Here is a 13,538-nt window from a genome sequence, read left to right on the forward strand (position 1 = left end):
GGGTTTTGAGCAACGCTGGAGGTCCTCACACAGCGTGAGGTCGTCCAGCGACGCTCTAGCACAGGTTTCCTGTGCTAGAACCCAGTAAGTGACCTCTAGTGGCTATCTAGTAGACAGCCACTAGAGGGGGAGTTAACCCTGCAATGTAATTATTGCAGTTTATGAAAAACTGCAATAATTACACTTGCAGGGTTAAGGGTAGTGGGAGTTGGCACCCAGACCACTCCAATGAGCAGAAGTGGTCTGGGTGCCTGGAGTGTCCCTTTAAGTGCAAGAATACGGTTGAAATCACTAATATATTATATGTGTAATTGAATACAGTGTAAACTATAGTGATAAAGTGCAAGTGCTACAAATTAAAAAATCAAAGAAATATATATTAAAACAAATAACATAGTCATAACAGTGTAAAACACTAAAACACGATAACACCATGATTAAATACTTCTATTAAAGGTGTTTATTACTTATAAACATATAGTGCCATGAGAAGAGAACAGCTTGTGTCCATATTTTAGTAGTCCCCAAGAAGTCCAAGGTATTATGCCATGTAACAGAGAGAAAAGGGTGTCAAAAAACCCAGCACCAATAATCTAAAACATCCTGTAAAACAAGAAAATTCAATTAAAAACAATAAAATCAACCAATCATTCCTTAAATGAGCATAGATAAATCATATTCATAATTCAAGCCCCTTGGATGTAGTGTGTCAAGTTCCCATATCCAAAATGCCTCACGTAGTAGAAGTCTCCTATTCCTGTCTCCCCTCCTAGGTAATTCTATAATTTGTTCCAAGATCTGGAATCTAAGTTGAGAGACACCATGTCTAGCCTCTACAAAATGTGATGGTATGGGCAAGTCAGTCAGTCCAGTCTGAATCGTCGACTTGTGTTTAGAAAATCTTGTCTTAAATTTCTGACTAGTCTGCCCAACATATAGAAGGCCACACGGGCATTTCAATGTATAAACAACAAAGTCAGAGTTGCAAGTCAAATGTTGTCTGATCAAGTACTTTTTGCCACTATGTTGGTGATAAATAAAATCTCCCCGGATCATAGAATGACAGGAGACACTGTTATAACAAGGAAAATGTCCTTGTCTCACAACACTTGAAGCACTGCTAGGCTGAGGGACCAAAGTTTTAACTAATTTATCCTCTGGATGCTCTGGGAGATACACTTTGTAGTATTCATGTGCTCTGTGCCTTGTAGCACATTGCGCATGCTCAGCTTTGCTGTCTGCACGATCGGGCATGGAGCCATGTGAATTTGGTCACTATGCCGATTCGTTTCTGAAGGGCTGCCGCGTGTGTGTTCCAGTGACGTCACGTGCGGTTCACATACCCGGAAGTGAACTGCGGTCAGAGGACAGAGGGGATGTTTACCATATGTTGTGTTTTTGTTTTTTTGCCTGATTCACTTAACTTCCATTTTTTTCTCTCCTCCTTCTTTTGGGCACTTATAGGTAAGCTACTCATTTAAACAACTGGTCATAATTGTTGATCTTTGATGTCACAATAGGATGCTTATTTATATACATTCCAGACTATCCCTAGCTATTACACAATTGTTTAGTAATTTATGTCTTTTCAACTGGTGATTGATATATTATTGTCTGTTGAATTTGATAGTTGAATTTGACAATAAATGTTTTATATTTGTCTTTTTTGTAATATCACTTCTTTGATATATGTTTTTTTTTTTAAAAAAAAACCTTGTTGTATCAATTAACAACTCTTGTTAATTAGTTAATTGAATTATGGACTGATTTCCTGTTTGTCATTTTTTTGCTATATAAGCACATTTATCACTATGTGGTGTCAGCTTGAAAAATACCTTTGTGGTCGAAACGTTGCGTTGCATTTTGTTACAATAAAGCTGCATACGGCTTGAATTTGGAGTGCCTGTGATCTTTTATTCTTTGTATATTATCCTGGGATTGCTGGTCCTGATCCGGAGCACCCTTGGCCGTTCGGATTGAGTGCGGTTCCCACTATCTACTCTGCTTAAGAGAATGATTTAGAGACATTTTCTGAGATGATAATGTGTATGTATAAAAATTGTCTCTAATGTTTAGAAATCTTTCTTAGTGCTGTCCTGATGTCTTGGTTTCTTAGACTGTATACTAAAGGGTTAAATAGCGGGGTAAACACAGTGTGCAGCAATGATATCATCTTATTTAAAAGCAATAAATGACCTATGGATGGTATCATATACTTGGTTATTAATGTCCCGTAGAAGGCACCAACCACGAGAAGGTGAGAACTGCAGGTTGAAAAGGCTTTCTGTCTTCCGGTTGTAGAAGGGATCCTAAGTATCATAAGTAAGATATGAACATAAGTCAATATGATAAAACCACAAGGACAAATAAATAAAGGAGCAGAAGTTACAATTGCTATAAATTCCATCAGAGACGTGTCTGAACATGAAAGTTTTTGGAGAGGGGAAAGGTCACAATATATATGGTCAATGATGTTTCCATCACAGAACTGAAAGTTGGATATCGGTATGATACCTAATAGGTTTGTGGTAAATCCTAATATCCAGGGTAAGACAGACAGACAGGTACGCAATGTAAAGTCCATGATAGTGACGTAGCGCAATGGGACACATATAGCCAGGTATCGATCATAGGACATCACTGCAAGCAGGAAACATTCTGTAATAGTAATACCACTAAAGAAATACAATTGAGTTATACAGCCAAGAATTGTCATAACTTTCCCACCATGTAAGATTGCTTCCATCAGGCTAGGTAAAGTAGTTGTTGTGAGGAGAATATCAGACAGTGATAGATGACAAAGGAAGAAGTACATGGGAAAATGAAGGTTATGGCTGATTAAAACTAACACAATGATCAGAAGATTTCCAGTTACTGTGAACAAGAAAATGTTAAGGAATATGATGAAAATTAAAATGTTGAAGCCATAAAGATTTCCAAAGCCTAGAAGTATGATTTCTGTCACTCTCGATTCATTCCTTACAGTCATAGTCCAATCAACTACATGTAGATGAGACACTTTAAAATCTAAAAAAAATATAAAAACATGTGTATATTATTTTCATGTACAGAATAAAAAGGTTTGGCAACAGTTCGAAAGACATAACTAAATGTAATCAATGTTTTATTTGTAACTAAATCCAAAGTTTAAGACTCTCTGCTAATAGATTTTCTAATTTCTGAAGGTTTTTCTCCTGGTGGACCGTCAACTTACTTTCTCCATAACCTTGGTCTACATGGCACTGGTCTTTAGAGATTCTTATCTTACCTTTCCCAGTCCTCCTGGGCTTGAGCAGGTCGAAACGTTGCTGCTGTTTTCTCTTCTATTAAAACAGCCTGCGGCTTGAACACCTTCAGTGCCTGGAGATTTTATTTTTCGCCTTATCGTTGTGGAATTGCTGGTTGTGCTCCGGAGCACCGGGTAGCTGCTGGGACTGAGCGCGGCTCCTATCTTCATTACTGCAACATCCTCTTCCCTTGGCTTATCTCTGAATCTCCTCACCAGCTCCACACTTCTCGTAGTAAATCCCTACATAACCAGGTACAGTTTTTACTGGCTTATAGATAAGACTCAGGACTCTTTCCCCCATCTCCAAACACCACGACAGTGTGTTTCAAATGCAGCTGTGGCCACCAATAGACAATCCTTCCACAGATCATGATCCATTACTGACAATCTCTGAAAACATCTGCCAGTGGACGCTCAGTGATTGATAGCACTTTGGTGTTGTGGGGAGTTTCATTGGAATCCCTTCTTAAATTTAGCTAAAATATACCTATAGTCATCATTATAGTGTTAAGCAGATTAATTCCTTAGATACCACAATTTAACAAACAATGCTTATTTAATAGATTTATTTGTAAAAAAAAAAAAAAAAAAAACTGGTATGAAAAAGAAGGTTTTTAGAAAATAAGTTGCAATATGTTAAAAATCAAGAGGAAAGAGAAAAATTCTAATATCTAAACTGGATAGAAATCAGGACTCAACTAAAGGATTAATTAATATTACTTAATTACGATTAGACTGATGTCACATTTTTAGTCATATTTTTAATGAGCATTGGTCGTATGTATCAAGAATGTTATCTGTTTATCCTGGAATTTCAAAATTTACCTATGATGTCATTTGAACGAGGCAATGTGATTAGGGAACATTTACGTTGTGCTGATTTGAATCCTAATACATTTACACCTGTTCCTTGTTTTGGACAAACAGACTTATAGACAGAGCGGGAGCTCACATGGGGCTACACTGGATGCAGGATATTAATGTGAACAAAGTTATAACTGATTAATCATTGTCATATCATATAAATAAAGATCAAATAGAATGTAATAAACAATACATGACATTAAGACAGAATATTTGTTTGCAATTTAAATTTTTAGTAAAGAAAATATCACTCTGCTACAAAACATACCATGTATAAATCATGGTAATATTTTAGTATCTGCGCAGTTTAATGGATTGTGGCTTTTACTTATAAAGTAGTCCCCAAGAAGTCCAAGGTATTATGCCATGTAACAGAGAGAAAAGGGTGTCAAAAAAACCCAGCACCAATAATCTAAAACATCCTGTAAAACAAGAAAATTCAATTAAAAACAATAAAATCAACCAATCATTCCTTAAATGAGCATAGATAAATCATATTCATAATTCAAGCCCCTTGGATGTAGTGTGTCAAGTTCCCATATCCAAAATGCCTCACGTAGTAGAAGTCTCCTATTCCTGTCTCCCCTCCTAGGTAATTCTATAATTTGTTCCAAGATCTGGAATCTAAGTTGAGAGACACCATGTCTAGCCTCTACAAAATGTGATGGTATGGGCAAGTCAGTCAGTCCAGTCTGAATCGTCGACTTGTGTTAAGAAAATCTTGTCTTAAATTTCTGACTAGTCTGCCCAACATATAGAAGGCCACACGGGCATTTCAATGTATAAACAACAAAGTCAGAGTTGCAAGTCAAATGTTGTCTGATCAAGTACTTTTTGCCACTATGTTGGTGATAAATAACATCTCCCCGGATCATAGAATTACAGGAGACACAGTTATAACAAGGAAAATGTCCTTGTCTCACAACACTTGAAGCACTGCTAGGCTGAGGGACCAAAGTTTTAACTAATTTATCCTCTGGATGCTCTGGGAGATACACTTTGTAGTATTCATGTGCTCTGTGCCTTGTAGCACATTGCGCATGCTCAGCTTTGCTGTCTGCACGATCGGGCATGGAGCCATGTGAATTTGGTCACTATGCCGATTCGTTTCTGAAGGGCTGCCGCGTGTGCGTTCCAGTGACGTCACGTGCGGTTCACATACCCGGAAGTGAACTGCGGTCAGAGGACAGAGGGGATGTTTACCATATGTTGTGTTTTTGTTTTTTTGCCTGATTCACTTAACTTCCATTTTTTTCTCTCCTCCTTCTTTTGGGCACTTATAGGTAAGCTACTCATTTAAACAACTGGTCATAATTGTTGATCTTTGATGTCACAATAGGATGCTTATTTATATACATTCCAGACTATCCCTAGCTATTACACAATTGTTTAGTAATTTATGTCTTTTCAACTGGTGATTGATATATTATTGTCTGTTGAATTTGATAGTTGAATTTGACAATAAATGTTTTATATTTGTCTTTTTTGTAATATCACTTCTTTGATATATGTTTTTTTTAAAAAAAAAAAAAACCTTGTTGTATCAATTAACAACTCTTGTTAATTAGTTAATTGAATTATGGACTGATTTCCTGTTTGTCATTTTTTTGCTATATAAGCACATTTATCACTATGTGGTGTCAGCTTGAAAAATACCTTTGTGGTCGAAACGTTGCGTTGCATTTTGTTACAATAAAGCTGCATACGGCTTGAATTTGGAGTGCCTGTGATCTTTTATTCTTTGTATATTATCCTGGAATTGCTGGTCCTGATCCGGAGCACCCTTGGCCGTTCGGATTGAGTGCGGTTCCCACTATCTACTCTGCTTAAGAGAATGATTTAGAGACATTTTCTGAGATGATAATGTGTATGTATAAAAATTGTCTCTAATGTTTAGAAATCTTTCTTAGTGCTGTCCTGATGTCTTGGTTTCTTAGACTGTATACTAAAGGGTTAAATAGCGGGGTAAACACAGTGTGCAGCAATGATATCATCTTATTTAAAAGCAATAAATGACCTATGGATGGTATCATATACTTGGTTATTAATGTCCCGTAGAAGGCACCAACCACGAGAAGGTGAGAACTGCAGGTTGAAAAGGCTTTCTGTCTTCCGGTTGTAGAAGGGATCCTAAGTATCATAAGTAAGATATGAACATAAGTCAATATGATAAAACCACAAGGACAAATAAATAAAGGAGCAGAAGTTACAATTGCTATAAATTCCATCAGAGACGTGTCTGAACATGAAAGTTTTTGGAGAGGGGAAAGGTCACAATATATATGGTCAATGATGTTTCCATCACAGAACTGAAAGTTGGATATCGGTATGATACCTAATAGGTTTGTGGTAAATCCTAATATCCAGGGTAAGACAGACAGACAGGTACGCAATGTAAAGTCCATGATAGTGACGTAGCGCAATGGGACACATATAGCCAGGTATCGATCATAGGACATCACTGCAAGCAGGAAACATTCTGTAATAGTAATACCACTAAAGAAATACAATTGAGTTATACAGCCAAGAATTGTCATAACTTTCCCACCATGTAAGATTGCTTCCATCAGGCTAGGTAAAGTAGTTGTTGTGAGGAGAATATCAGACAGTGATAGATGACAAAGGAAGAAGTACATGGGAAAATGAAGGTTATGGCTGATTAAAACTAGCACAATGATCAGAAGATTTCCAGTTACTGTGAACAAGAAAATGTTAAGGAATATGATGAAAATTAAAATGTTGAAGCCATAAAGATTTCCAAAGCCTAGAAGTATGATTTCTGTCACTCTCGATTCATTCCTTACAGTCATAGTCCAATCAACTACATGTAGATGAGACACTTTAAAATCTAAAAAAAATATAAAAACATGTGTATATTATTTTCATGTACAGAATAAAAAGGTTTGGCAACAGTTCGAAAGACATAACTAAATGTAATCAATGTTTTATTTGTAACTAAATCCAAAGTTTAAGACTCTCTGCTAATAGATTTTCTAATTTCTGAAGGTTTTTCTCCTGGTGGACCGTCAACTTACTTTCTCCATAACCTTGGTCTACATGGCACTGGTCTTTAGAGATTCTTATCTTACCTTTCCCAGTCCTCCTGGGCTTGAGCAGGTCGAAACGTTGCTGCTGTTTTCTCTTCTATTAAAACAGCCTGCGGCTTGAACACCTTCAGTGCCTGGAGATTTTATTTTTCGCCTTATCGTTGTGGAATTGCTGGTTGTGCTCCGGAGCACCGGGTAGCTGCTGGGACTGAGCGCGGCTCCTATCTTCATTACTGCAACATCCTCTTCCCTTGGCTTATCTCTGAATCTCCTCACCAGCTCCACACTTCTCGTAGTAAATCCCTACATAACCAGGTACAGTTTTTACTGGCTTATAGATAAGACTCAGGACTCTTTCCCCCATCTCCAAACACCACGACAGTGTGTTTCAAATGCAGCTGTGGCCACCAATAGACAATCCTTCCACAGATCATGATCCATTACTGACAATCTCTGAAAACATCTGCCAGTGGACGCTCAGTGATTGATAGCACTTTGGTGTTGTGGGGAGTTTCATTGGAATCCCTTCTTAAATTTAGCTAAAATATACCTATAGTCATCATTATAGTGTTAAGCAGATTAATTCCTTAGATACCACAATTTAACAAACAATGCTTATTTAATAGATTTATTTGTAAAAAAAAACAAAAAAAAAACTGGTATGAAAAAGAAGGTTTTTAGAAAATAAGTTGCAATATGTTAAAAATCAAGAGGAAAGAGAAAAATTCTAATATCTAAACTGGATAGAAATCAGGACTCAACTAAAGGATTAATTAATATTACTTAATCACGATTAGACTGATGTCACATTTTTAGTCATATTTTTAATGAGCATTGGTCGTATGTATCAAGAATGTTATCTGTTTATCCTGGAATTTCAAAATTTACCTATGATGTCATTTGAACGAGGCAATGTGATTAGGGAACATTTACGTTGTGCTGATTTGAATCCTAATACATTTACACCTGTTCCTTGTTTTGGACAAACAGACTTATAGACAGAGCGGGAGCTCACATGGGGCTACACTGGATGCAGGATATTAATGTGAACAAAGTTATAACTGATTAATCATTGTCATATCATATAAATAAAGATCAAATAGAATGTAATAAACAATACATGACATTAAGACAGAATATTTGTTTGCAATTTAAATTTTTAGTAAAGAAAATATCACTCTGCTACAAAACATACCATGTATAAATCATGGTAATATTTTAGTATCTGCGCAGTTTAATGGATTGTGGCTTTTACTTATAAAGTAGTCCCCAAGAAGTCCAAGGTATTATGCCATGTAACAGAGAGAAAAGGGTGTCAAAAAAACCCAGCACCAATAATCTAAAACATCCTGTAAAACAAGAAAATTCAATTAAAAACAATAAAATCAACCAATCATTCCTTAAATGAGCATAGATAAATCATATTCATAATTCAAGCCCCTTGGATGTAGTGTGTCAAGTTCCCATATCCAAAATGCCTCACGTAGTAGAAGTCTCCTATTCCTGTCTCCCCTCCTAGGTAATTCTATAATTTGTTCCAAGATCTGGAATCTAAGTTGAGAGACACCATGTCTAGCCTCTACAAAATGTGATGGTATGGGCAAGTCAGTCAGTCCAGTCTGAATCGTCGACTTGTGTTTAGAAAATCTCGTCTTAAATTTCTGACTAGTCTGCCCAACATATAGAAGGCCACACGGGCATTTCAATGTATAAACAACAAAGTCAGAGTTGCAAGTCAAATGTTGTCTGATCAAGTACTTTCTGCCACTATGTTGGTGATAAATAACATCTCCCCGGATCATAGAATGACAGGAGACACTGTTATAACAAGGAAAATGTCCTTGTCTCACAACACTTGAAGCACTGCTAGGCTGAGGGACCAAAGTTTTAACTAATTTATCCTCTGGATGCTCTGGGAGATACACTTTGTAGTATTCATGTGCTCTGTGCCTTGTAGCACATTGCGCATGCTCAGCTTTGCTGTCTGCATGATCGGGCATGGAGCCATGTGAATTTGGTCACTATGCCGATTCGTTTCTGAAGGGCTGCCGCGTGTGCGTTCCAGTGACGTCACGTGCGGTTCACATACCCGGAAGTGAACCGCGGTCAGAGGACAGAGGGGATGTTTACCATATATTGTGTTTTTGGTTTTTTGCCTGATTCACTTAACTTCCATTTTTTTCTCTCCTCCTTCTTTTGGGCACTTATAGGTAAGCTACTCATTTAAACAACTGGTCATAATTGTTGATCTTTGATGTCACAATAGGATGCTTATTTATATACATTCCAGACTATCCCTAGCTATTACACAATTGTTTAGTAATTTATGTCTTTTCAACTGGTGATTGATATATTATTGTCTGTTGAATTTGATAGTTGAATTTGACAATAAATGTTTTATATTTGTCTTTTTTGTAATATCACTTCTTTGATATATGTTTTTTTTTTTAAAAAAAAAACCTTGTTGTATCAATTAACAACTCTTGTTAATTAGTTAATTGAATTATGGACTGATTTCCTGTTTGTCATTTTTTTGCTATATAAGCACATTTATCACTATGTGGTGTCAGCTTGAAAAATACCTTTGTGGTCGAAACGTTGCGTTGCATTTTGTTACAATAAAGCTGCATACGGCTTGAATTTGGAGTGCCTGTGATCTTTTATTCTTTGTATATTATCCTGGGATTGCTGGTCCTGATCCGGAGCACCCTTGGCCGTTCGGATTGAGTGCGGTTCCCACTATCTACTCTGCTTAAGAGAATGATTTAGAGACATTTTCTGAGATGATAATGTGTATGTATAAAAATTGTCTCTAATGTTTAGAAATCTTTCTTAGTGCTGTCCTGATGTCTTGGTTTCTTAGACTGTATACTAAAGGGTTAAATAGCGGGGTAAACACAGTGTGCAGCAATGATATCATCTTATTTAAAAGCAATAAATGACCTATGGATGGTATCATATACTTGGTTATTAATGTCCCGTAGAAGGCACCAACCACGAGAAGGTGAGAACTGCAGGTTGAAAAGGCTTTCTGTCTTCCGGTTGTAGAAGGGATCCTAAGTATCATAAGTAAGATATGAACATAAGTCAATATGATAAAACCACAAGGACAAATAAATAAAGGAGCAGAAGTTACAATTGCTATAAATTCCATCAGAGACGTGTCTGAACATGAAAGTTTTTGGAGAGGGGAAAGGTCACAATATATATGGTCAATGATGTTTCCATCACAGAACTGAAAGTTGGATATCGGTATGATACCTAATAGGTTTGTGGTAAATCCTAATATCCAGGGTAAGACAGACAGACAGGTACGCAATGTAAAGTCCATGATAGTGACGTAGCGCAATGGGACACATATAGCCAGGTATCGATCATAGGACATCACTGCAAGCAGGAAACATTCTGTAATAGTAATACCACTAAAGAAATACAATTGAGTTATACAGCCAAGAATTGTCATAACTTTCCCACCATGTAAGATTGCTTCCATCAGGCTAGGTAAATTAGTTGTTGTGAGGAGAATATCAGACAGTGATAGATGACAAAGGAAGAAGTACATGGGAAAATGAAGGTTATGGCTGATTAAAACTAACACAATGATCAGAAGATTTCCAGTTACTGTGAACAAGAAAATGTTAAGGAATATGATGAAAATTAAAATGTTGAAGCCATAAAGATTTCCAAAGCCTAGAAGTATGATTTCTGTCACTCTCGATTCATTCCTTACAGTCATAGTCCAATCAACTACATGTAGATGAGACACTTTAAAATCTAAAAAAATATAAAAACATGTGTATATTATTTTCATGTACAGAATAAAAAGGTTTGGCAACAGTTCGAAAGACATAACTAAATGTAATCAATGTTTTATTTGTAACTAAATCCAAAGTTTAAGACTCTCTGCTAATAGATTTTCTAATTTCTGAAGGTTTTTCTCCTGGTGGACCGTCAACTTACTTTCTCCATAACCTTGGTCTACATGGCACTGGTCTTTAGAGATTCTTATCTTACCTTTCCCAGTCCTCCTGGGCTTGAGCAGGTCGAAACGTTGCTGCTGTTTTCTCTTCTATTAAAACAGCCTGCGGCTTGAACACCTTCAGTGCCTGGAGATTTTATTTTTCGCCTTATCGTTGTGGAATTGCTGGTTGTGCTCCGGAGCACCGGGTAGCTGCTGGGACTGAGCGCGGCTCCTATCTTCATTACTGCAACATCCTCTTCCCTTGGCTTATCTCTGAATCTCCTCACCAGCTCCACACTTCTCGTAGTAAATCCCTACATAACCAGGTACAGTTTTTACTGGCTTATAGATAAGACTCAGGACTCTTTCCCCCATCTCCAAACACCACGACAGTGTGTTTCAAATGCAGCTGTGGCCACCAATAGACAATCCTTCCACAGATCATGATCCATTACTGACAATCTCTGAAAACATCTGCCAGTGGACGCTCAGTGATTGATAGCACTTTGGTGTTGTGGGGAGTTTCATTGGAATCCCTTCTTAAATTTAGCTAAAATATACCTATAGTCATCATTATAGTGTTAAGCAGATTAATTCCTTAGATACCACAATTTAACAAACAATGCTTATTTAATAGATTTATTTGTAAAAAAAAAAAAAAAAAAAACTGGTATGAAAAAGAAGGTTTTTAGAAAATAAGTTGCAATATGTTAAAAATCAAGAGGAAAGAGAAAAATTCTAATATCTAAACTGGATAGAAATCAGGACTCAACTAAAGGATTAATTAATATTACTTAATTACGATTAGACTGATGTCACATTTTTAGTCATATTTTTAATGAGCATTGGTCGTATGTATCAAGAATGTTATCTGTTTATCCTGGAATTTCAAAATTTACCTATGATGTCATTTGAACGAGGCAATGTGATTAGAGAACATTTACGTTGTGCTGATTTGAATCCTAATACATTTACACCTGTTCCTTGTTTTGGACAAACAGACTTATAGACAGAGCGGGAGCTCACATGGGGCTACACTGGATGCAGGATATTAATGTGAACAAAGTTATAACTGATTAATCATTGTCATATCATATAAATAAAGATCAAATAGAATGTAATAAACAATACATGACAGTAAAACAGAATAATATTTGTTTGCAATTTACATTTTTAGTAAAGGAAATATCACTCTGCTACAAAACTTGTAAATCATGGTAATATTTTAGTATCTGCGCAGTTTAATGGATTGTGGCTTTTACCAGAATTTAGAAAGGGAAAAGGCATTTTAAGTCTTATTTTTGCAATTTAGATTTTAATTTAGACACACAGGGTTATTCACTAAAGTGTGAATTGTAGTGAGTTGAAAATAAAATTGCAGATTTTATTCCGAAATGTTTTGGAAATATTTCCCAACCCAGCGATTTTCGCAATTTGACTATTTTCGCCTAAATGTTGTCATTCGGTTTTCAATTTACCATCATTTGAAGTTTAGTGAATTAAACCCTGAAAAAACTATCGGCATTATTGCCTTGAAAGTCAATTGTCGGTAATTCATAATTCTATTACCAAAAACCAAGTAAAAAGAAGATGGTGCTAAAACAATTTAGTTAAAATAATTATTCGCTAATGGGAGCTGCACCTTACAAGTGTAATAGCTCAGAAAAACACCATAACATCAAATCTACCAAAAAATGTGCGCTAAATCTGTAAATCTTGAATAGTGACTCACTCTATTATTCATTTTGATGAATTGTGTTGCAATAAATATAAACTACCACTCATGCTGTGCAAATGGGATCATTATTATACTGTAAAATGTATAAAAAAGTGTAACCTCTATAAAGTTTAATTTTAGTGTAAAGTGGATCACACTTTACTCACATATATAGGACATTTAGTAGTAACACAATCAAAATTGGTGTGCACATAAAAAATAAAATTAAACACATATAGAGTAGTATTGTTAGATACAATAATTTATAAGGGCAGATGGAATGCGACTCACAAGCCAGGAGTAGGTAAGCATGCTCAGACTGCAAGCGATTTTCTCCCCCTCCAATATGCTGCAAGGATGACAGGTGGACCCAAAATCTAATAGACAAAGCAGATAAACCTTCAAAAACACTTTATTAATGCAAATTATAAATCTGCTCTATGGAAATTATAATTAAAATAATTTAATGAACTTAAAATTGCAGTCCACAAAAACTGAACTAAAAAAGTAGATTGCTTGCAGATTTTTTTTTGGTAATTTAGCATTTTTTTTTGCATTTAATTTTAAGTTCACTTGAATTTCACTTTGAATTGTCGGCAATTCACGCTTTTTTAACTAAATACCACATTACCAAGCATTGAAATCTGAGTTACAAAACTG

The 13,538-nt window shown here is 36.0% G+C and overlaps 3 protein-coding genes across 3 annotated transcripts in view; all 3 read right to left on the reverse strand.

The window, feature by feature from the left end:
• Window positions 1-2,045: 2,045 nt before the first annotated feature.
• LOC134610457 (olfactory receptor 11L1-like) lies at window positions 2,046-2,989 on the reverse strand. The gene has a single exon (XM_063453422.1). It carries the CDS (start codon window positions 2,987-2,989, stop codon window positions 2,066-2,068), a length of 924 nt encoding a protein of 307 aa, XP_063309492.1. The 3' UTR covers window positions 2,046-2,065.
• Window positions 2,990-6,039: 3,050 nt separating this feature from the next.
• On the reverse strand, window positions 6,040-6,963 carry LOC134612317 (olfactory receptor 11L1-like). Its single transcript, XM_063456656.1, has one exon. The coding sequence runs from the start codon at window positions 6,961-6,963 to the stop codon at window positions 6,040-6,042; it is 924 nt and encodes a 307-aa protein (XP_063312726.1).
• Window positions 6,964-9,961: 2,998 nt separating this feature from the next.
• Window positions 9,962-13,538, reverse strand: part of LOC134610459 (olfactory receptor 11L1-like) — a 96,450-nt gene continuing 92,873 nt past the window's right edge. Inside the window, exon 2 of the mRNA XM_063453424.1 lies at window positions 9,962-10,974. Coding sequence (XP_063309494.1) covers window positions 10,013-10,974 — 962 coding nt within the window. The 3' untranslated portion in view covers window positions 9,962-10,012. The remainder of the gene's footprint in view (window positions 10,975-13,538) is intronic.

Source organism: Pelobates fuscus, chromosome 5 (genome assembly GCF_036172605.1).
Source record: "Pelobates fuscus isolate aPelFus1 chromosome 5, aPelFus1.pri, whole genome shotgun sequence".
In the NCBI taxonomy this organism is placed as follows: Eukaryota; Metazoa; Chordata; class Amphibia; order Anura; family Pelobatidae; genus Pelobates; species Pelobates fuscus.